The 25,184-nt window shown below is 42.7% G+C and overlaps 1 protein-coding gene across 3 annotated transcripts in view; it reads left to right on the forward strand.

Annotated features, from left to right (window-relative positions):
• The window catches only part of CAMK1D (calcium/calmodulin dependent protein kinase ID), a 211,935-nt gene that overhangs the window by 85,089 nt on the left and 101,662 nt on the right, over positions 1 to 25,184 (forward strand). For all 3 annotated transcript variants that reach the window (XM_039730902.1, XM_039730903.1, XM_039730901.1), the window contains exon 2: positions 7,439 to 7,570. In XM_039730902.1, the coding sequence (XP_039586836.1) occupies positions 7,439 to 7,570 (132 nt within the window). The remainder of the gene's footprint in view (positions 1 to 7,438; positions 7,571 to 25,184) is intronic.

Consider the following 25,184-nt stretch of genomic DNA (forward strand, 5'->3'; position numbering starts at 1 on the left):
CATCTTAGAAAGGGAGGAGGTTCTTCAGAAACTTTCCCTTTTGGCTTAATTTCTGTGCCTCGTGTGGTTCATTCATCTTTGAACCCAAATCTTTTGGCACTGAAGCCTGCATCCCTCATTCTGCTCTGCACCTGGTGGCTTTTCTAGACTGGAAGTGTCCTTGGTTGTGTGTTTTGGTGCCTTCACCCTGCTGCTGTGGGAACTGGAGTGACAAGAGGTGCTGGTGGTGTGTGCCATGCCCTGCTGTGACCTTGGAATTCATCCTGGAGTAAAGAATTAATCCCAGCTGCAGGATGGTTCACATCATTTCCAGGGATGTTTTCCTGGAGTGAAAATCGTTGTTTCCCTCTAAGGGATTTGTTGCCTTCTGGTGAAGGGGGTCCAGGGTTGTGAGGGAAACCACCCTGACTATACTGTCATAAATTCATGCTTTATGATGTGCAACTTTAAATCTGTGTTTTCTGACTTCATAGAAGTCTCTTTCCTTTAAGTAGCTTTCCTTTAAGTAGCCGACATGGATTTTCAATCTTAATCCTAGTTCTTTTAGTGGGTGGGCTCGTTTTCTTCTTTCCCTGAGATTATTAAATATTGAGCAGCTATACTAGAAGAAATTATAAGCCTCAAATGGGCATTAAAATTCTTGCAGCTGACTCTGGTGACAAAAACTGTCAAAACACTAAGCTGTTGTAACTGTAGATAATAGTACCCACAAAAAAAGCAGAAGTTAAATCCAAACAAATAGGAAAACTCTGGTGGCTGCAGAAGATCAAAGCTTTGTGCTGCTCATTCTGTTGCAGACTGAAATGGTAAGTGGAAACCCAACTGGTTTAAAAGGAGGTGAACAAAGAAGCTCTGCCTGGAGTGTGATATTGTTGGGTGGCTCTGTGATGGTCATGGCTATGAGCCCCAGCAGAGATCTGGGTATTTATGGGGTTACTTCCTCCCAAAACTTTTGCTAAAGGGGAAGCAGCAGAATGGCTGGAAAGAAAAGTCTGGAGTTGGGGATGTGCTGCCCAACCCTGGGCATGGTGACTCCAGAGTCCTTTCACGCTGTGGCTGCTCATTGCAAGCCCACAGTGGCTTTAGGATACCTTGGACAAGACAAAATGCTGAGGGAATGGGCATGGGACAGTGGCTCAGGGCACAGGGAAAGGTGCCAGTGCTCCAGAAAGGGAATGGGCAATGAGGAATGGGCATGGGACAATGGCTCAGGGCACAGGGAAAGGTGTGAGTGCTCCAGAAAGGGAATGGGCAATGGGGAATGGGCATGGGCAGTGGGGAATGGGCACAGGGAAAGGTGTGAGTGCTCCAGAAAGGAGCTTCTGTTCTGCAGCAACACACAGCAAAGAGTATCAGTGCCCCTTGCCATTGTTGGAGTGTCCATCAGGATATAGCAGCAGCATTTTGGCACAGTGGGAAGTGCTGCTCATCATCTGTGGTGGGTTAAGAGCAGCCCCAGCCTGCAGCATCAGGCACCTCCATGGGATCATCACTGAGGGATCAGCCCTGGAGAGGGGAGCTGGGGTCAGACACAGCCCAGGGCAGGGCCATGTCTGGTGTTAGAGCAGGCACTCGTGGGGCCCCAAGGTAGGAAACAGCATTTCCAGTTGTGGCTGGGAGGCTTAGTGGAAATTAAATGAGTAGGGAGGCTAAAAATACCGGTGTTAATACAGTGATCCCAGTTGTTGTGCTCTTGCCCAGGCAGAGGAAGCATTGCCATAGAAGGGGCTGCAGGGTTGGAACTGTGTGTTTGATGAATGAAAATAGCTAAAAAAAGTATTTGTGCTCTAAAGCATAGATGGCTGCCACCAGATTAGTCAGCTTTTTGCATGAATTTATATTCAGTTCTTGGGAATATGTAGAGAATTTGGTTTCTGTACCATATGTAGCACAGACCCAAAGTTCTTCTCCTTTCCTCTTGGCTGGCTAAAAATTCTCTCCGCACTTCTGTGTTGTTAACTTTGCATTCAGACATCACCAAACTATTGGAAGTTAAATTGTAAATTCATTTTCATGCAGCTGTCAGAACACTGATGGACATGACTTTGGAATGAAAATCTTGATTTCCAGCTTTAGTTGGGTTTGTGTTGGGATGCACCTGGATGATGTGTGAGGAGAGTGAGGAGGTGTTTACAAAAACTGAGTAGAAAATAAAAAAAAAAAAAAACAACAAAAGAGAGAACAAGCTTTAGTTGGGTTTGTGTTGGGATGCACCTGGATGATGTGTGAGGAGAGTGAGATGTTTATAAAAACAACTTAATAGAAAATTTTTAAAAAAATGCCAAAAGAGAGACTATGAGTTGTGCAGAAAAATGGCGTAGTAGAAAAGAGATCTGCAGGACCAGAACCCCCCGATGTGTTACACAGAGCTTCAGCTCATCCTGCAGTTAACTCCTTGAGGCCCATGGAAGAAGCTGTGAAAATGCTAACAAAGACTTTTTTCCCCTCTGTTTGTGGTGCTGTCCAAAGTCACCTTTCTTTGGAGAGCCAAGGAGCAGAATTTGAGTGTGGTTGCCAAAGCCACACTACAAAAATGACCTTTAGCTTGATTTGTCTCCCTTTGATTCAGCAGTCTTTCTGTCTCAGGGTGGATGGACAGTCTATTTTTCAGATGTTGAGTGTTCAGTTTTTTTCCCCCTGGTTTGGCCAAGGCAAAGTACACATGGGAAGCCAATTGCATAATAATTAAGAACATTAGCTATATGCAGCCTGAAGATGTGAAATCTGTTTCCTGGCTATGTCTGTTGACTTAGTGTGACAGAGCACCTGCTAATGCAGTGGAAAACTGCTCAGCATTGAGGTTGAATGGAAAAAATTAAGTTCTATCCCTCTATCAGCTTTGTCTTCATTTTGTCAGTATTTTTGTCACAGCAATTTTTTTGTTGAATGAGAACAGATTTGCTGTCACAGTATATGCTGTTCATTGAATTTCAGAAATTAAGTGTTCATAATAAGTTATAGTTCCAACAGAAGAAGGAAAATCTTGTTTATTTTGCTTTGATCTTGCAGGATAGTCTAGCCTTGCAGCCACTGCTTTCTCATAGAAAATCCAGTCTGTTTGGGTATAAATAATGTTCATATTTCAATGTTAATCTTGAAATTATAATCTTTAAACCTATATAAAAGAAAAATAATGCATGAGAAATAATTTAAATGAATCAAAACTTTAAAAAATTGGCATCTCATAGGATAATGCACAGTCCAGGTGTTTGCAAAGGGGTGAGGAGTCAAAACATCTTAAGCACCCTCTAGAATTTGCCATTATCTCAATGTCACTTATCAAGTCCTTTCACATCTTTTTTTTTTCCCTTTCTTTGTTCCTAATTCATATGGAAGTGATCTAAATCATAGAATTATTCCATGCCTTAATTAGAAGTTTGAAAAGAGCAGTTCCTCCAGGGTAAATGATAATATGGTCAGAACTTTCAAAAATAGGTTGTTGCCGCACACGGATTTTGGCAGCTAAAAATGGTTTCATTTTGCAGAAGTTTCTTGCTTACCCATTTCCACCACTGTCCTACTTCCTCAAAGCCATGATAATTTTTTTGCTTGTTTGCTATCATCTGCAGGCAGGACAGGGAAAATTCTTGAAGGATTTGGAAGCTCCTCTTCAGAGAGGTGAAGACTTTGTCCCTGGGCATGTTGGAAAGGTTGCATTTATCTCCTTCCCAACTGAAGGGAATGGTGCATCCCAACCATTGCAGACACATTTACAATCATAATTTTTAACCAGTTAACCTCTTATCCCAATTCTTAAAAAATCTATATCACAGTGGGATATTTGGTTTTTTCATTTTATCATACAACGCTGCTTGATGATGTTTAGTGGAAGCCATGATCTTTTCATAAAAGTCCTGTCATGTTGATGGTGTGAAATGCATTTTCCTACTCCAAACTTCTTTCTAAAACTTTGCATACAATTACATTTTAAGTCTCAATAAAGGATTGTAATTAATTCTTAGAAATTAATTGCTTTTTCATTAATATAACGATTTTAAAGGCATTTTCATTAATATAACTATTTTAATTCCTTTTGGGGAGAAAAAGTCTTTAGCAAGCCTGCTGAGCTGGTAGTTCTGGGCAGCTTTTTGGAGGAGGTGGGGATTTGCTGTAGGATATATTGCTGTTAGCAAGAAAATGAGCAGCCTTGTCTTTCTGACTCTCTCTCTGATATTTACCTGTTCATGCCTGAGTCAAGAGGGGTTTAGAGGAGGCTGGACTGTGTCATTAAGGGTGGATGAATTCAGCTGCATGCTTGAAACTGTGATAATTGTCTGCCCATCTATTCAGTGTTTTGACTCTTCCCTGACTCCAGCAGACTCCAGGAGTATCTTTGCTGCCTCTCTCTGGCTGGTGCTCCCTCCACCCTTTCTTTCTTCTTGCCCTCTATTGCTGAGTCTCTCTTTAACACTCTGATCCCTCTCTGCATCTGTTCCCTTCCTTCTCTTTCCTTCCAGCACTTCACTTCTCTTTCTTTTGTGCACTGACTCCTTGCTTTGCCCCCATCCCTTGCTCTGTGAACACAGGAGCATTTGTAGTGCACAGAAGAATGCAGACTGCCTCTCCTCTGTCTCCTCACATCTCCCTCCTGCCTTCCCAGCAGATCCACCCCAGCTGTCCCCCTCCCATTGCCCAGGAACTCTTCCCAGCATTAGCAATTCCATGCCACGGCCTCCTATAAAAATCAATGTAGAAAAGCACCCTGTCTGTGCCCAGGGCTGACATGGGACCAAACACTTTAGCTGAGCTTCAGGTTATTTCATGCTATAATGAGAAAGGTTGTTAAGGAGATAGGGAATTGGGTTTCTTGAGTATTGCAGAGCTCCACAAAAAAATTTCATTTAAATTCACAGAGGCTCTTTCCAACCAGGGAAACCATGTCTCTCCTGATAAGTGGAGGAAGAAATCCAGTGAAATGATGGAGCCAGCTGAAAAAGAGGTGCTTCACCAAGTTAACTGTACTGTGTAGAGGGGAAATAAAGGGATTTCCTCTGTTTTGTTGTCTGAGATCAGCAATGAAATGTAGATTGGGATGGCAGCTCTCTGTATTTCTACAATATCATAACACTGGGAGAGCTGTGTGATCAGTGAAGGACTGGTGGGAATATTGCAGCTTCTAACACCATTTAACTGAAGGCAAGGAGCCTGTTCAAGACAGAGCTGGAGTGAAGTGCTGTGGTGAAAGCTTAAGCAGACAGGACTTAAGGAGTTCATGAAATGCAGCTGGGAGCAGCCCTGTGAGTTTCTGAGTGCTCTGGTCTGCAACCAAAGCTGGTAAGCACCCAGAGGTCTCAGGGCTTTCCAGCAAAAGGGTTTTATTGCAGCTCTGGTCTGGCTGTCCCAAGCAGGAGGGTCAGGATGCAAACCTTATTTGGTGAATTGAATGGCTAGAGCTGTCGATAACAGGAAAGGAAATAACACAATTAAAAACACTCTGGGTGGCTTATTTGTGCAAACCATTTGGATCAGTTGTGAGGACCCTAAATTGGAGCCTGTGATGCTCTGACATGCTGTGGTGGATTATACACAAAGCAGAAAAGAGGGAATCATTCTGCTACTCCAAGTGGCATAAATGTAGCCATAGTCTGTTCTTTCTAGTAAAAATGAGGCAAAACATTTCTTGGTTCAGAGGATCACTGCCCCATGTGGACAAACTGTCAAACATCAACTGTATAACAGCATACAAAAGTCTTTTTTCCTCAATTTCACTACCACAATTTCCCTATCTGCTGCCTACAAAAGCATTTCTGGGTAAACAGGTACTTTGTGTCCAGAGCAGCAGCCTCTTCCTCTTGCTTATCCACTTCATGATTCATGTGGCTGTTTTGCAACTCAGGAGCTCTTGGTGAGGTCACAGCAGCCAGCTTGATCCTGAGCTGGCAGAGCAGAGAAATCATTCAGGTTGTGTCATCCAAGTGCATGACTTAAAAAGGAGGAGCCTGTCCAGGAAAGGAAATTCTTTTGTTTATCCACAAAACATCTAGATAAGCAGCAGTTGTGGAGAATGAAAGCCAGAGAAAGTTGGTGGTAGCCAGATGAGGCTGTGACCAAACATAAACCTTTTAAGAGCAGGCTGGAGCATGGTTGGCTTTGCTCAGCACCCTCCTGAGCATTTATCAGTGTGAGCTGTGCAGGAGAGCAGAATAATCTGCTAATGAGGGGAAGTAATAAAGGGAAGACTGGTTTTATTTCTCATAAATAGAATGCAAACCTTCATAGACTCAAGGAATGGTTTGGGTTGGCAGGAACTGTAAGGATCATATAGTTCCAGCCCTCTGCCATGGGCAGGGGACTCCTGCTAGACCAGGTTGCTCAACCTGGTCCTTCAGCTGTCATTGGGTTAGAAAAGCTCTTGAATCTGATCTCTCTTGGACAAAGTGGGTGTTGCAGGAGGAGGTTTTGGTGAGTAGGAAAAATTATTTGCTGTTCCTCATCAGGTCAAATGCTCTCTCTGGTCCAGCACCTTGCTGCTAAACCAGTAACAAGTTCCAGAATATAAGGATGGTCCTAATGTACCCCTGCAAAGTCTGTCCAGAGTAGCAGAGTCTGAAGGATGCTCAAATGCTCAAAAAATCTGGGAACTGAAAAAAAATGAATGTACAGCACTGACTGTGACGTTTTCCTGGCCTCTTCTTGGTTAGGGCCAGAGGCTTGGGAGGAAGCACTGACAGTGCAAGAAATAATACACTGTTATGAAATAACCCAATGAAGGAGAGGCACTGCCCATTCTTGGCAATTGGCTGCTGTGATGATGTTTCTTTATTTGTGTAACCCTCTTGGGGTAACCATAGGGAGGCTGCTACTAAGGCCAGTGTTTAGACTTGTGATTTAATCCAATTCTTTGGCTTTAGTGGTTACACACATCAGTTTGTGCTGTAGAATAACTTTGTGTGCATAGAGAAATTCTGATGCAGTCTGAGCCGGGGTTGATCCAATGGTGAGGAGAAGCCCTGGGCAGCCCAGGGAGGGCCAGAGTGGGGGCCCTGACCTCTTGTGGTGACTGAGGAACCAGGAGCACTCCTGGAAATGGTGTGTCACTTAGTCCTGGGGACACTGGGCTGCTTTGTGAGTTAAACCTCCAAAGATCTCAGGAGGGGGAAAAGTACATCATCCACCAAGTCAGCAGCCAGGCTATGGCCCATGCCCCTGTGTACAGAAATGGCACCTTCTCATTTTCAAGCTTTGCTCATATCTCTGCTGGATTATGGTTCTTTATTAAAATGGTTGTGTTTGGTAAGCCTTTAATGTACTGCCTGAGTGTGAATGTCTCCATATGTTTGTAAAGGCAAAGAAAGATGTTTGTAATGCCATTTCTGTGTTTAACAAGAGCAGCTTCCAAAGGCCACCAGAAGAACTATATTCAATGGTTGTGTTTCAGATAACAGGTTTCAAATAAAAACCACCACTTTAAACCAGGGCTTTTCTTCTCTCCTTTCAGGGGTGCCTTCTCCGAAGTTGTTTTGGCTGAAGAGAGAGCGAGTGGGAAACTCTTTGCAGTCAAATGCATTCCCAAGAAGGCACTGAAGGGAAAAGAGAGCAGCATAGAGAATGAAATTGCAGTGCTGAGAAAGTGAGTACCAGACCTTCATTTCTGCCCCTTTGCTTCAGTTAGACTCCTGCATTTGAGGAACAGTGATTGACAAATGTGGCTGAAAAGTTGTTCAGCCCATCACAGGCAGACAAGATAATGCAAATTTAAATGGTGCTGAAAATGTTTTGAGAAATGCTCTTCTTTCATATTAATGCAGCCAGATAACTGCAAAATTGGAAAGGTGTGAGGCTAGAGTAAGTCTATGATGCCATAAAGAGACTTTATCCACTGAGAATGTCAGCAGTTGTGTCACAGGATTGAGGAGAGCAGGAGCAGGGTTATAATTTTTAAATGCTTAAAACAGTCTGTTTACTAATTGCTCTAAAATGATGACATGCCATGGATTGTCATAGGAGATGATGTTAACTTGTGCCATGCAGATGAGTGGTACTCTGTACTTCTGGAAGGGAGATGTGGTTATTTCCCTTACTTTGGCTGGAATATATGGGTAAGGAAAAGGAATTTTACAATTGCTATTAATTCATTGTAGTTTTTAGAGGCTTGATCCTTACCTCTTCCTCATCTTATGCCCTGAAGGTGGGCTTCATCTCACCAGACTTGAGACATTTGGATCTGAACTTATCACCATTGACTTTCATTCTGGGAAATAGAAAGAGATTGATTACTTTAGGATTGGTTACTTTTGGATTAGTGTGTTTTAAACTTCTAAAAGTACCTTCTCTTCTCATTGAGTTAAAGGTAGCAGTTATACAGAACTACTCTGCACTGGACTGGGACACTCTTATTCCTGTTGCACTTCTGTCCCAAGTGGGACTTCTTTCCCCATTGCTTGTTCATGTCAGAGCTGATGGCTGATCATCTGGGCACCACATGATAAAATAATCCTAAAAACTAACTGGATGAAGAGCTCAGCCAGCTTAAGTTAAAGGAACTGGCTCAAGGGCAAATTCAGACATCTCAGCAGGCAGAGGGGATCCTTTTTAGTGGAGAGATATAAATGGGCTCCAAACAGCTACAAATATTTGTAGCAGTGTCTTCCTATTGCTGAGCCCACCTTGGGTTAGTACAAGGTAAACCCAGTGACAAAAGCAGCATGCTGACTTGCTGTGCAGTGTTATTGAGAACCTGGCATAAAGCTCAGTCATTGCCATCTCTGTAACCAGCCAATAATGGCCAGTAACCACAGCTTGAAAGTCTTTGTGTTGATGGGTTTGTCCATGGTGCTCAGGTGGGGTGTAAGAGGGGAATATCCACGTGCAGTAAGAACTGACTTGCATCAGCCTTGATCCTGAGCTGGTAGAGCAGAGAAATCATTCAGGTTATTTCTTGCTTCTGCATTGTGAAGCGTTTCTGTTCCCTGCAAACAACTTCCTGAGAAACCAGGAGGCAGCACCCAGGCTGTGCTATTCCAGCTGCAAGGACAGAAGAATGAGTGGGCAGAAAATTCCTTAATTTCATGCAATTAGATCTACTCAATCTCTTGTCCTATGCATGTTAGGACCTTAAAAGAGAATGTCCCTTTTTTATCTCCCGGTGTCTTCTACTTAGCTGTTGCTAATACAAACTTTGCCTGTCATTGTCTTTATTCTGAAAATAGACATCTTTGCTTGCAGATGCAGTATTGAATTTGTATGTGCCACCAAGGAAACAATTAGAAAATAACAAACTAAATTCTGCCTACAGTTGAGGAGAACGGATATCAACCTGTTCCTCTGTTTAATGAATTCTCTGCTTCAAAAGCTGTCAGTAAAAATAGATTTGAGAGCGGTTGAATGGATCCTGAGCAGCTGTTGCTAAGCTCCATCTAAGTGTCCTTGCTTTTGTTCCTTGTAGCTTAACACTGAGTGGGAATGGCTAGTTCTTGTGTTGTCTAATGAATGGGTGGGACCCCAGAGCCCTGGGCTTCCCTGCAGAGCTGTGAGATGCCACAGCTTTAAATGTACCATGCACTGAGCTGCCTCTTCTGGAGGATGGGCACAGAGGACGCCTGGCAGGAGCAGTTGTCTCTGTTCCCTGAGAGGAAGGTGTGGAGACGCAGAAGAGGGATGCAAAGCAAATAGAAATATGCACATGTGGATGCAAAGCAAATAGAAATGTGCACAGGTGTTGGTCCTAGTCTCCCTGTCTGGTTATGTGTTGTGTCTTTTGAGAGTGGGATAAAAGTCCCAAAGATATCCTGCCTTGCTAAAATGCAGACAAACTCCTTGAGATCCTTCAGAGAAGGATCTCTTCTTGTTTTACACTGGACTTTCTCCTCCTATCTTCAATCATTAGAGTTTTGTTTTCCTCCTCACAAGCTCTGTGCCTTCTGGCAGTCCTCTACCAAATGTTGTGAAATGCAACAACTCTTCTTGATTTCCAGGTCTATATCAAATTGAGGTCTGGTAGGCAATCCTGAATGTGCTCCCTGCAGTGTCTGGCTGCTCTCAGGTGAGCTCTCATGCCCCTGTATGTGGTGTTTAGGAACTGTCAGAGATTGTGCTGGCATGTCCAGGATCAATGCCCACAGTGTTCCACATACCTTGTACCCTCAAGCATCTCTGGTGAAGGTTCATTCCCCTGCCAGTCCTGCCAAATCATTCAGATCTGGCAGAATCAATATGGTGGAGGGTTTGATTGATGCTGTGTGTTGAAGTAATGTTTAGAGGAGCATTTTATGCAGTCAGGATTAAAAGTCTGAGCATGGATGGTGATGAAAACATGAATCCAGTGACCAAAAGCTTTGGGTCTCCTCTCACCTCTGCTACTTTCTTTTTGTCACAAGAATTATTGTCTATATCAATATTTATTGGCTGTGAAACAGCCCTTATTGAAAAGACTTTTTAATAAACAGTTTAACCTGCAGTTGCTTTCCTGTCCTCTCTTGTGTTGAGAGGGTGTGAGAGGGGACGTTTCTGGACCAGGCTCTTAGTGTGAAACCAAAACTTCTGTCAGTCCTTCTGTGTGTCTGGACTAAAAAAGATCCAATATTCTGTGCAGCATAAGGTCAGTGACTCCCATGTGAGGTACATGGAAGGTAGGAGATTTTATCTCTCTGTCTGTGGGCTTGGACGCTGCGGCTGCCAAAACAAAATGACACATTTTGGGAGCGATGTTCTGTGAACAGAGGAGCCGAGCTGCCAGCCAACTGATCTGCATGTTTGTGTGAGTGCCAGAGTGAATCATGCATACTCCATAATTCTATTTTTCCAGCCACGGCCAACAAATCTGTTCCTAAAAAAGAAAAAAGGCGGAAGAGCCGTTAAGTCAATATTTACGCCTAGCAACCTTAACAGGGTTCTTCCAATATGGACTCTTGTGTCCTGTGGAAATCCATGGCAACATTCCCCAAAGACTCGGATGGGTGGGGACGGAGTGGGAAGGAGCTCACTGTCGAGTGATGTGCTGGGAGAGACTGAGTCTGCAGTTAATCCAGGAGCCTGGGCCTGACAAAGCATTTAAGCATGTGCCTAATTTCAGACAGTAATTAGTTCAGTGAAATTGGTGAGGAGGCCGAGCTCCCCTTGCTTGGATATTTCAGAAAAGGATGAGAATCCCACTGTGTTTGGTACCACATCAAGAGGGGAGTTTTCTTTTTATCTTCAATTAAGACACGTGGAAAACATGCTTAGAATGTATTTGAGGAAGAAAATGGGATCTCTGGAACTGGACTGTCACAGCTGCATTAACTGGCTGTGGGGAACAACAGCACAGTCACCTTTGTGTGACACAGCCTCTTTCTGAACTGGTGTGTGGGGAGTTTCATAACCTGCTCTGAGAGCAACTGTGTTCTGGTTTTGAGCAGAAAGAGAAATGCAATCCTTTCCATTGTTCGCTGTAGAATAGAGGAAATTTCTTCCACTTATGGTAATTGTGCAGGTGTGAACACGCTGAAAGAGGAATCCTCTGCTAGACGGGTTCTTGAAGGAGCGCAGAGTGTGAAGAGTGGGACTGCAGAGAAACAGTAGTCTGGGGTTCTAGTTAAAGAGAGAAAAAAAAAAAGCTTATAGGCCAGGTAGATAAAAACATGCTTGATTTGCTTGCAAGGTTGGTTTTGGTTTTTGTGGTTTTTTTTTTTCTTTTGGCTGCACCACTATTTATCACAAGAAATTCTCTGCTGCCTGGGCAATACCTGCCCAATTGTTATAGACTCAGTGCTGAGTCAGAGCAAAGCAAGGGGAGGAACAATAAACTGTGTGTAGCCCTGCACCCAGGTTTATTGATTGCTTAATGGCAGTAATGTGCACATGTGTCTTGTTAAGCAATACTGTCTAGCTAGCAAATCATACCCTGCTTTAGCTAGTTTCTGCTGAACAGGGATTTAAAAAATAATTTCTAAGCTATTTAGGTATCTCTTACCTTTTCCCCCACCTCTTTACTACACTAGATCCTCTGGAAGAGGCATCATTAAATTCCTTATTACAAATCAAATCCATGCCATACTGAGGTCTGAGGCTATTTTTCCTGTTAAACAGAGTGAACTGCTCTCAGCAGGTCAGCTAAACTTCTGCCAGTGCTTTCCATGCCCATTTCCTCAGGAGACAGGATGTTCAGGCACTGATTCATGCCCAGGCACTGCCTCATTCTTTATATGCCTGCACCTACAGCCAGCAGCTGCTGCTGGGATAAAGAGCAGGGAGAGAGGAGGGAAGGTGTCCTCCTGCAAAGCCTGGGAGATCAGGGCTATACCCAAAGCAAAATTAAACAAAAAACAGCAATGAAAAGTTTTCCTAATGTGGGTGGAATTGTGGGAGCTCCTGCTTTCCCACAAATCAGATGATGGTCAAAGGAGCCCCTTGCTCCATGCCAGGAGGCAGTGCTGCTCCTCGTGTTAAAGATAACAAATGTGGAAGAATCACCCCATCTCAAGATTTACATGAAGGTTGCAGGGGTAATTAAGAATTTGTACCTCTTTGCAACTTTTCAGCAGCCCATTGACAAACTCCTTGTAAAACCTCTCTGTCCCAGATTCTTATCTCTGTTATGCCCCAGCCCTCCAGAGCTGACTCGATGGCCTCCAGGAAGATGAATCCAAATTTAGTTTTGAAACCCATTAGTTACTTCTTATTAAACTCTTCTGTGCAATTTAACTCGGAATCAAAGGCTACATTAATTCTGAATAAAATTGGCCATGCAGAAGTTTAATGTGCCCTAACATAAATTCAGGCATTTAATTAATTCAGATGAATGTTCCTGATTGACTTTGGGGGACAAACACATCTATTCAAGCCATGATTGTGTTTAGGTCAAAAAGTACAGCCCTTGCAGGCCTGGGTGGTCCCATACTCCACTTTCCCAGTCTGGAGGCTCTGCTGGTGCCCACTGACGTTCTCCTATGGTAATTGTTTTTCTGTCCAAGGCTACATAGCAGGGTACAGGGCCAGCTGAACCAAAGAGGAGACATTCAGATCCCATGTGGATAAGTGTTAACATAAAAGTGATGGTAATTAGCTTGTGTAGCTGAGGTACAAAAAGCTGTGGGATTGACCTTTAAGGGGTTAATGACTAATTACCTCTTTGCACCCCAGCAGTAAGAGCTCTTTTTTCCTGTCAAGAAATGGATAGATGGTTAGGAAATGAAAAAACAAAACAAAAAAAAGCACTTGACAGCTCTGTCTGTCAGGTATCATAATTTCTCTGGTGCTTTGCTTATTCTATAGACAAAACAGGCTTGCTGCTTTTAAATTTTTTTTCCCTGTTTTTTCTCCTCTGTGAATAATGGTGAGAAGATTGGCTGCCTCAGCAAGAATTGAAGAGACAGCTGGTTGTTATATTAAGTAATCACTCTCTGAGAAAGCTTTTATGTAGATTTACTTGTTAAAACCTGGCTTGCTCATGCCACTGCAGTTGCTCTGGGGTGACAGAAGGCTGACTCTGCTCTCCCTGCACTGCCATGCTCCAAGCCCTGCCAACTGCAAATCCAGGACATCCCAAAAACCTGCTCCTCAGTGGGGCCCTGCATCCCCAAGGATGGCTCAGGGTGCTCAGACACCCAGCCACCAGCTGGGGTGGGATGCCCAGTGGTACCATTAAGGAAGTTGATGTCAGTGCTGTCAGGGTAGGGCCCTTCCAAGAATATATTTCTTGGCATCCCGCATGGATTTGCTTCATCATTGCCCCCATAGAGCTTCTGGGCTGATCTGGATGCCTGGAGGGACCCCAGTGCCTGCGTGTGGAGCCTCCCTTACAGCTGTGCACTTCTGCAGGAATCCCTGCTAGGGAGGCAGGCAGGCGTGGAAAGGAGCCAGGATCTACAAAACTCAGGGTAGGGGGACAGTTGGGCATGCCTGGAGGCTGACATCAGCCTGAAGCATGAGATCATCTCCTGGATCAAGGAGATGCAGACTGGATGAATTGCCCTTCTCTGGTTTCAGGCAAAGGGGAATCTGACCCTCTAAATGTGGGTATGGCACAGGGCAGCTCTGCCTTGGCACTCACAGTTGGCTCAGTGCTAAGCAAATAGTTTTGCTGCAAAGAATTCATCCCAGTGAAAAAAAATGTGAAACCTGAAACAAAGCTGACACCATTCTTCATCACTAAGATGCTGGAAACTTTGCAGGGGGAGACTTGCAGCCAGAGCTGCCTGGATTGTATTTCATGCTAGATTAGATGTAAGCAGATATTGAGAAACAGATCAAGGCATCTTAAAAAATCCTTAAAATACATTAAGTGGAAGAGAAAAATCCCCTCTGAAGTGGTAATCACAGAATCCTTTGTATCTTCTCTGGTCTTGCACAGTTCCATTCACATGCAATGTGCTGGGTCAGGCTTCAGGGATGGTGTGTAGCATTTCTGTGTCTCACAGACTTCACACCCTGCACACCCAGACAGCTCTGTTCCTCCGAGGAGGTTACAGAGTGATAAGTCATTTCACTGTAATTGCTGGATGGTGACACAGCTGTCCTTTCTCTTGGGTGGTGGTGGTGGTTTTCCAGATGTCCCTGACATAACTATTGTCTCCAAGGTCACCCCACACCTTGACTCATGTCAAAAAATGGCATATCCATGTCAGAAGGAGGACATGGAAACACATTATCACTTGGTCTCCACCTTGTAAAATAAGGAAGTAACTGCTGATTTTTAAGAGTTCTAAGAAGGGTCCAAATTAGCAGAATGAGTTTTAGTTTAGAATGTCAGCCTTAGGTGGTGTCTGCTTCTGTGCCACACAGAATCACAGAATATTCTGACTTGGAAGGGAATCACAAGGATCATTGAGTCCAGCTCCTGGATCTGTGCAGAACTCCCCAAGAGTCACACCATGTGCTAAAGAGCATTGTCTAAATGCTTCCTGAACTTTGGCAGGATTGGTGCTGTGACCACTGCCCTTGCACAGGTGGAATAACAAAACCAGGGTCCTCTCAGAGCTCCGAGCTGAAGAATTGAGAATATGTGACCTATTTTCTAATTCTAATCCTCAGGAAGATGGTTATGATTGTGTTCCAGTGGTACAAGTGTCTGATTATATTGCCTTGTCTGTTACCTAAAAGGAAAGACTTGTCAAGATGCATAAAGCTTTTTTAATAAGATCTAAAAGTTTGATAAATGACTCAGCTTTAAATCTGGATTCATAAGGTCAGTTACACCCACATGTTTAAACCCAAGAGTTACCTAATTTGCAAGCACATGGCTTTGGTAGTAGGGACAGTATTTTCTCCAGTGCTTGCAGTTCAAAACTTCAAGGATGTCTTGGTGCATAAAAGCAGCTAAGGATGTACTCAATGTACTCCTAGGTGGCTTCATTAGGCAAAGTACTTCCTCTTCTGTTTTCTCTCCCAAGAATCTTTATAGGTAATCTGGAATGTTTCGTACAAAAATAAAGGGTTCAGGTGTTTTTTTTTCCATGGAAGTAATTTCTCCATTTGGAAGTACAAAAGCTGTTTAAATGTCTCATGACATTAGAGAAGTGAAGATGTCCTTGTTTAAATATTATCAACCTATTGCATTTTGCCTCTATTCTCCACATTTTTCTTGCAACATGAAATGGAAGAATTCAGTGTTTTGTAATAAGCTGTTGTCGATGTGCTGCTGCAACCAGCTAGTTTCTAACCTCAGGGTGACCATATTTTGGTGATGGTAAGTTTTCAGATGCATAAACCAAGCAACTCAAAGGATAATCCTTTATCTTACTTTCATGCTATTTAAATCCACATGAGTAACTCATAAAACACTGGACTGTTGGAGTGGTGAAGTAGAGTTATAATTTGTGAAGCACTACATAAAGAGAACAAGTAAATGCAAGGTAGGAATCATCTGGCCAGCTGGAAGCATCCTCCAGGTACACAGCTGCATCTAAGCTCAAACCCCACTTGCTATGGAAATCATCAAATATGCATTTCTGAGTGGATCAGAATGTACAGGGAGGATAAACAAGTATTCCAAAAGTGTCAGTTCAAGAAGGTAGAAACAGAAATATTATCAGAAATGACAGTTTTCTGGAGTACTCCTTGTCCAAAGCAGTTTTTTTGGTCTTAGTTGCATATTAAAATGCTTTTTAAACACAAATTGCTGTATTTTTGGCCTTCCTTTTAAGAAATTAGACAGTAATGTTATCAGTGGGCAGGTTTTTCTGAAACTCCAGTGTGAATTTAAAACAACTCTGTTGGCAACTTACATCTCCTGTTTTAATTTATCAAAGATGAATCACAGTTAAATTTTGTGTCTCATTAAGGTAAAAGTTCTAGGTGTCTTAAACCAGAGTTTGGCAGGAGGGGGCTGGTTCTGACTACAATAAAATGGGGAAATATTTGTACTCTGTCCCACGTTCTGCTGCATCAGGTTAAACCTGACAGCAACCTCTGTGTTTGGAATATATCCATAATATCCTGAAATGACAGCTGCATAAATTAATTGCTATTTGACCAACTAAGTCTGCAACTGTCAACTATGATACATATTGATTTTTTTTCTTGCAATGCTTACTCATACAACACTTTGTTTGTGTTCAGTCAGAGTTTTTAGGGGAAAAAAAAAGTAAAAAAACTCCGAAAACTGTATGTACAGAATTTATCTTTTAACAAAGGCAGAAATATAAAACACTCATTTAGTCTGGGGACTGCCCTGTTGATGAGTTTGACCAAGGAAATGTTGGTGATCATTTTATTCCATATTAAACATTGATTATTGATCATTTTATTACATGTTAAACATTGATTATATTTTTTAAATCAGAAATTCTATTTTTTTTAAACTGTTTTACGTTCATAAGGCATTGGCTTTATCAGAATACATCTTTGTTATCCTGAATTTAAAAAAAAGAGTGTCCCTAGTAAGGGGTTGTGCTTCTGCAACTGCAGGACTTTAAGCCTATTAGTCCAATCAGTTTTCAAAATAAAGCCCAACATTTTCCTTGCTTGCCTGCATGTTTCTACATCTCTGGCTATCAGAGGCACCTGGCTATATTGCCCAGGTCTTAAATCTCTCTAAGTGCAGAAACCTTTGGATTAGTTTTAATACTGACAATTTATATCAGTAAGTGGACTATGAAATCATCTCCCTAAGGATAGGTGACAGCCAGCTTTTACTCTGCCAGCTATTTCATCAAATAAAAATTATGAAGCATTACATTAAACAGGAATGCTTTTGCCTCCTTGGCTTAATTTTTTTGTCCAGGAAAGCAGACACAGCTGAATTCAAGCCTTCTTTGGTTTAAGAGGTTCTTCTTTGAAATCACTTAAACATATAAATAGCAGATTTTTATTTTTTTAAAATTTGTTCAATAACTTTGAGAAGTGATATTGGTAGGAAGCTTTTGCAAATAATCTAAAATGTATTACATTGTGTAATACATTTATTACATGTCTATAAGGTACCAAAAAACCAAGCGACAAATAAGTAGCAGTGAACAGTGCCAGATACATTTCTGCACACCAGCAGTGTCACCTTCTGAGATTAGTCCAAATTTCTATATATAATCTGTTTGGTTCCCACCAAATAAAATAACAACCTGCTTCAAATATCTTCATACCTTTGTGATATCTCCTGTCTTGGCTGATGCACCAGGGATTAAACTGCGACCTTTTTGGACTCACACATACATGTCTTTACAGCTAAGCAGCCATTCCCTGCAGGCCCCTGGAATGGATTCAGTGGTGCACTGGGCTCTGAGTGCAATAGTTAACTCGTGCTGAAATTTAGTTTGAAAAGTCCTTTGCTGAAATACTTGTTTGAAAACTCCTTGTGCTGAAATACTGGTTTGAAAAGTCCACATCGGCATAGGGTGGTTTCTCAGCTGTTTATTTTTTTTTCCCCTCCACCAAAAGCAGAGGAATTCCCATGCAGCAGCAGCATTTGGCATGATACATTTTGCCAAGAAGCCTCTCTCCAGACCAAAGCAATCTGGTCATTCCCATGTCTGCTGTAAAATTGATAATCAGAAGAGAAAACAGCGGCTGTTCACAGCTTTGCTCTTAAAGAGGATAATGGGGGATTTCTAACTGAAAACAAAAAGGAAAGGACTTTTTCAGTGTTTTATATATGCTCTCTTTTGCAAACCACGACAACTATATGGATATGACATGATCCAAAAAGATGCAGCTTTTATTGGCATTTGTATAGAAATGCCAGTTCTCCCCTTTCTATGTTACAGCAATAGTAATGGCTGGCTGATTTATATTTACTACAAGAGGGCTGGTGGGAGGGAAGCAGGAAATTTTCATGAACTTTGAAACTTTTCCTTCTGTGTTTTTTGTGTGTTCTGGAGAAAATTGCTGTTGAGTGAATCTCCTGCGTGTCCCACAGTGTTTATGTCTTGGAGGGATCATCCTTGCCATTTATGGTGCCCAGCACACACGTCCCAGCCATGGAGCACCAGCATGGCTAAATGAGCACTCGTCATTAACAAATAGACATGGGTAATATGATCCAATGCTATTCTGGTCAATAGGAAAATTCAAAGTCATTGAACTTGGTTACATGACTCCTCGAGGCTCCCTTGAGAATCTTGGCCCAAAGCAAAAGGGGAAAGAAAGCTGGAGCTGAGGTCACCCATGGGGATTGCAGGGCTTTGTCTTGTGTGGCTGTGCAGTGTGGACTCAGGGATTTACACACAGCAGATGTGCTGCACAGCCTCCTTCCCTCTTCCTCAGAGCCTCCTGGACTGATACATCTGAGAAAAGGGGCACAGCCATGTGGGGATTTACTGTTCCAAAGGTGGTTGTTCTTTTCATGTCCTCTTTACTCAGGCTTGGCTGAGCCCACACAGGATCCTGGCTTTCCCACTGGGAGCTCTGTGCCATCTCTGGATTAGGGCTGGGAACAGTGGGTGCTCTGGGCTGCTGATTTCAGCTGCCATGGCTGAGGCCAAACTTCAGCCTTCAGAGAGAGAATCTGCCAGGGGCTGGCCATGTCCCCTCTCCTCCCTCCATGTAGCCACAGAACTGGAACAAAGGAATCCAAAAGGTTGCTCCTGTGAGAGAGTGGAGAACATGGTCTGTGTCTTACCTAGTGGGGCTTGCTCCTGCTGGTGTCATTAAGTTGTTTTTCCTTCTAGAAACTGAAAGACCAGACAAGAGTTCATCACCAAACTTCACCCTGAAAGGATGGGGTTGGCACGTAGAGATTTTCTCCCCTCTTTTCTCTGATTTTACTATTAGGATGCTGAATTGTTGACTTTGTTTAAAATTCCTCCTACCATTAGAAGCATATGTTTCTGATTTTCTTTCTTATGGTGACGTAGTTTGCACTCTTATCCAAGAGCTGTTTTCTTAATAGGACCAACTATATTTGGAATCACTCTGAATTGCTCTTGAAATGGAAGATTGATGTCAGTATTTCTGGCAGTCTTTCACTGTATTTCTTTCCTCATAGTTGAGCATGAAATGACTATTCAAGCTGGAACACCTACACCGTTTCATTTTAACATAATTAGATTTGTTTTATTTTAGTGCTGTATATACTCCTAGGGTAGCTGATACAGGTAAACTTATCAGTGGGATGGTTTGGGGAGGATTTAGTAAATAATAGAAAGAGGATGCCAGCGAGTGTAGAGGGTTGTGATGTGCATCAGTTTACACACAGGGAAATCTTGTAAGTTTTAGAGATGTGTTGACACCGTCACATCTGTATCTCAAGCACACTTGAGTGGCATTTTTAAAAGTATCTGCACAGGACAGTGACCTGGATCCCACTGAAATCCCCTACCTGGAGGACATCAGAAGAACTCATGTATTTTATTAGTCAGCTATATAATTTCCTGTGTCATGATTATGCCTACAGCATCCATGTGGGACGTGACTGTTCTCGGGTCATAGGTAATCCATCACAGTCCTCCCAGTCCTGAACAACAAACCAAGAAATGTCAGTCCTGAGAGGGAGCACTCAGCTCAGTGCTGATCTGGGCCTTGAACCGTCTTAGAAACCTCTTTAAGACTGTCTTGTGAAAAAGCAACAGGCTTTCTTCAAGGAAAAAAACAGTACCCAAACTGCCCAAAAATTCAGGCTCATTTTGAGCTACACTTTGTGTTCCAGCACCTTTGAATTCTGTGTTTGATTCTGGAAGGAGAAAGTCACTCACCTGATCTGACCCACTGCAGCAAGTGGGCTGTCTCATTTCATCTGTTTATGCTATGTGGACCTTGGTAACTGGATTTGACTCGTGGTTAGAAAGGTAGCCAGGCTTCGTGGGAGTCTCCTGCTTCTACCCTAGAACTGCAAAAATATCCCATGTACTCCTTCCAAAAAAGTTATTCTACTATTCTCATTTGCCTGGGAACTTGTCAGGGTTTAACTTCTATTTACTTGTGGATGTATTTCTCAATAATATATTAAATATATATATATCTTATGTTTCTTTAATATTCTGCCTATATACGTCTTTGTCTTGTGGAATCTCTGTTTTTACTATGCAGAATTGAGTGCAGAGTTCTTCTTTATAGACGTCCTTGGATACTTGGAGAATGTTTTGGACATTCCTCATGCCTACTTTGTAACTGGAAGTGCTCCTATGGCATGCAGTGATTTACAGTGAGCATGGCAGGAGGAAAAAAAAAGGCATTTTTAGAGTGGGATAATCCTGAAAAGAGGGCTTGATTTGGCAATAATTCCTGGTGATAATCCAGATTTTGTCTTCATTTATCAAATCCATTTATTCCCCATGTAAGTTTCGGTTAACTGAGGGATGGATTTTAGGAGCACACTAATGTTGTGTGGGTGAGACCCAGCAGGAACACATAGCCAAGGACATGAAATGTATGGAAATGGGGCAAAAGGAGGGGTTTTGGTGGGGGAATCAGTGCTCTGATTGCTGTGGGTGATTTGTGTCTTGTTTTTAGGAAAATAAAAGAGCAAAAGCCCAAGAGCTTATTCTGGAAATGGCTTTATAATAATGGTTTTCAGCCATTTGAATAGGCAGGTACTTAATTTTTTTTCCAGTAGCAGAGCCAGCTCCTCCACAGCAATTTAATTTGAAACTCCTGAGTGACGGATTTACTTTTTTAGTTATCCGTTACAGACCCTGTGAATCCCACAGCTTCCCTAGGACCTGCACGGCCCTGGGTGGAAACCACCATGGGGCTGAAGTGTGGAGGAATGAAAAAAAACCTCCTCCAAATAAAATAACAGGAGAAAGCAGAAGCTAACTGTGGCATGTTAAAGCACCACCATAGCAATACCATTGTGAAGGAGTTAGTATTGGGTATGGTTTTTCAGGAAATCCCTACATATTAACTTTTATTTCCAGGTAAGTACTTGGGCTCACATCACTTTTAATTGCCCGTTCCTGTGCTGTGGCCACTCTGCAAGAGAGAAGATGGTGTTAAGGGATTTGGTGCCACTGAGAGTGTTGGTGTCTGTGGTTTTGTGCTTGGTCCTGGCTATGGTTTCCCTTGCCCAAAGTGGAGGAAGTTCAGATTTATTTTTTTTTCTGAGCTTATTCCAGACTAAACTTTTCATTTGAGGGTCCTGAAAGACCATCTCTTCTCTGAGACTCCTCCTGAAGCCACACGTGCATCAGGGTTGGTTGGGTGATGGCATAGCCACACTGAAATAACATTTGTGAAGAAAAATCATAGCCATTACTGAGTTATATAAATATCAGCACTTGGCATTGTTGTACAAAGCCAAAAGTATTGCTGGGAGAAAGCAGTGAGTTAAAAACTGCTTTACAGTGCTGTGCTTCTCCTTGTATTAAAAATAAAGTGGAACATCGTGAGCAGTTGGTCTTGCTGTTTTGTAAACAATTTTCCTCACAGTTTCTCCTCTTTACTTTTGATAATGGTGGAGAATTGTACTGCTGATCAAAGAAGCTGCACTGAGTCTGCTGTGGTGGGACCAGAAGCTTTTCCATAGCTCTGCTAACAGGAGTTATTGTCCTGTAACAGACCCAAAATGCTCCCTGCTTGGGATCATTACAGTTTTGGTAGTCCCCCCTTCTCTTGGAGGCATAACACTCACAGATCACTCTAAACAGAAAATATATTTAAGCATGACACATGGCTACATGGATGCTTTTGAGATTGAGTAATCCAGGAGAAAGTGGGAATGGAGAAGGAATGGAGTAAGATAAGATTCAAGAAAACTTTCTCCAACTTGGATGCTGAAGAGGTTCCCAAACAGTTAATTCCTGCTGCATATTTTTGCACTTCTCACTTAAAATAGAAAAAAAGTCTGAAAGTGATCACAAATGCCAAGGATTTGAACGGGAACTGTGAACCCCCTTGCAAATTTACAGTGTGTTCAAATTTGCCTTTAATATTTCATAGACAGGAGTTTTACAGGTAAGCTCTAAAAGCTATAAACAGCCACATGAAAGGGATGTGCCAGATCATCCTTGCAGACAAGGAAGCCATTTCCAAATGTTGTCAGAGATGCATCCATGTGTTTGAGACTCATGGCCAGAAGAAAGGCTGTGGTCATGGCTGAAGAAAGATTTGCACAAGAGCTTGAACCTCCCCAGTGTTTATTGCCTGAGTCAAAACAAAGTCCAACAGGGATCAATGAGCCCTCAGGCTGCAGAACTGAGGGCACGATGCAGGGATGGCAAATCTGCTGCTCCTCCTGTCCTGCTCTGCAGGGAGATGCCCACGAGGATTCGTGTCGATCCGAGGCGGTGAGGTTTGTGTGTGAGGCACAGTGTGCTCCATGTTTTACAAAATAGATTTGTCTGTAAATGGTGATGACCTTTACTGTGCTTCGGTCTGCTTGAAAAGAAAGCCCTGAGGAGACATTCTCCACCGAGGAGACAACGCTGTGATGTCTGTAATCTGCGTGTGGTATTTCTGACTGAGGAAAGGCTAAGCCATTTCACAGCTGTCTCTGCCCACCAGTTACCTTAACACCTTCTTTCCCAGTCTCTGGCTGGCAATTCTTCTCGAACCCAGATTATTTCAGTAGGATTGGTGTGTTGTCCCATGAAGAACTCCAGTATTTTTGCATGCCTTTGTTGGAGGTAATGCTGTTCCTCACACAACTGATTTGTCAGCTATAAACTGAAAAGCCACATGCAAGCTGTCATTGATCACCATCCCTAGAAGTGTTCAAAAACCATAAAAATATGGCACTTGAGGACATGGATTAGTGGTGAACGTGGCTGATAGGTGGATTTGTTGATTCTAGAGGTCTTTTCCTTAATGATTCTATGATTCTGTGACGTGATGGGCATTGTGGTGTGGACCATATTCTAAACCCATTTGCGTGTGCATTTCTTAGCCTAAAAGGAGTATCTTTAAGCATCATAGTTCATAGCTATCTCTCACCATGGTATCTTGGCACTGTGTTTGCAACACTGCAAACAATGAAGTACAAAAAAATCCTTCTCTGCCAGTGAAGAGGTGGAAGTGTTGTACCAATGTCTATGAGAAAAGCATTGATGAAGAAGCAGGCCTTTTAGCAAATCTGATGGTGGCAACAACATGGGTATTGCTAAAAATCCTTTGGATTGTGGTGGTGATTGAGGGCCCACCCTGGACTAATATCCTTTAATAGTAATTCCTATAGAAAAAACCCCATTGCTTTGCCCAAACACATGCCTGTGTGTCCTCCTGGTCACCTGCAGAAAGCTCTTCCAGAGTGCTGGGTCAGCCATTGAGATACTCTTTGTCTCTTCTCCTTGCACCTGCCAAACCTTTTGTTCCAACTGCAATTGCTGAAATAACTGAGTCTGATAGAAAGGCAGATGTTCCCTGGGATGGGATAAGCTTAACTCAGTGTACGAATTCCTTTGATTAGTGCTGAAACCTGTTCTTGGATGCCCTGGAGAGCAGGGGGCCAGCACAGGCTGAAGTGCTGTGGTGAGATGCAGCACACGGATGTTTGATCGACCCACGGTGAGAATGAAACCAGGCACTGAGCCCAGTTTCTTGTGAGCTCTTTGCTCAGATGGGCAAGGCAAACATGCTCACCTGGAGTCAAGGTGGGGACGCCAAGTCTTTTTGTTTCCTTGCTGGGAACTGGAAATGGTCCCACCTTGCTCAAGACATCACTGCAGCAGGAGGCCTGCCCTCAAATGGTTAAGTGCTGATGGTTGTCTGAGTTATTTCCTGCTTCTCGGGAATGTGTTAAGCACTAAATGATGCATGAGCACCTTGGAGGGAGGTGTTGCATTCTGTATGAAACTGTACACAGAATATTTGTTTTTCACTGATTATTTTATTCTGGTTCCAGGATAACTTGACATGCTAAGCAGGCCCTGAAGCAAGGCAGTAATTTGCGTTCCTCTAAACAAACACATCCTCTAATTACTGTTTTAAAGGTGGTATCACATAGGAAGAAGCAATAGAAAATAATTTTATAGGGTGGAACATATGTTAAACTGGCACTGGCATGAAAAAAATGTCCTGAAATTGTAACAACTTGTCTTTATACTTGGCATGCTGCTTTGCTTGCCCTGAATTTAGTAAGACCTTGGGTGTGATATTTCCTAGGAAAGATCCTTATCTCAGGGATCAGTGTCTGCCCAAATTGCAAAAATGGTGTTTTGCTCATCAGTTGGCCTCTGCTTTATGATTTTTGCTTTTATTATTTCCTTTTTCACATGCATATTTTAGCAGGTGAGCACTTGTAATGTCATCTGGGGATTGGACAGGGCTCTCCTGTCAAGGTAAAACCAGCAGACACTACAGCCTGCATTGGAACAGCCCATCTCTGCAGGAGGGATTGTAACACACCCCTGACAACCACCCATGAGGTACAGAGGGAGGTCCAGAACAGGCAGTCATTAGAGTTTTATCTTGGGGAACGTGCAATCAAGACAAGCCAAAATCTCTTCATAATTTAGATTGCAGTCAGCTTTAATTATGAAACTTCTGATTCTCTCTCCTTCCCCTGGTCACAGCTTACAAAATTTAATTGATCTCAAAGATGACATGTTTATTTTCAAATAGGCTGTTTTGATTTCTGCAGTGTGAGATGGAAGTGAAGCCAATCTGGTTTCAGTGGCAGACCACTAGACGAGTTGGCATTTGCTAAACACTTGTGTGTGCTCTTCTGAAGCTGCCCTCCCCTACCCTTACCGTGCCACCAGCAGTGATGCTGAGTGAGTTACAGGCCCTGGGCAACAGTGATCTCTGCTCTCCTCTGTGGGAGATAATAACCACAGCAGCTTCAATTTCTGCTCACTTCTTTATTCCATGTGTTGAGTAGTTGAGTTAGAAGATCTCCCATTCAGCATATTTGATATTATGATTACCCTGTATTATTTATTAAGCATCTCTTAAGAATT

Source organism: Passer montanus, unplaced genomic scaffold (assembly GCF_014805655.1).
Source record: "Passer montanus isolate IOZ18808 unplaced genomic scaffold, ASM1480565v1 scaffold74, whole genome shotgun sequence".
Lineage (NCBI taxonomy): Eukaryota > Metazoa > Chordata > Aves > Passeriformes > Passeridae > Passer > Passer montanus.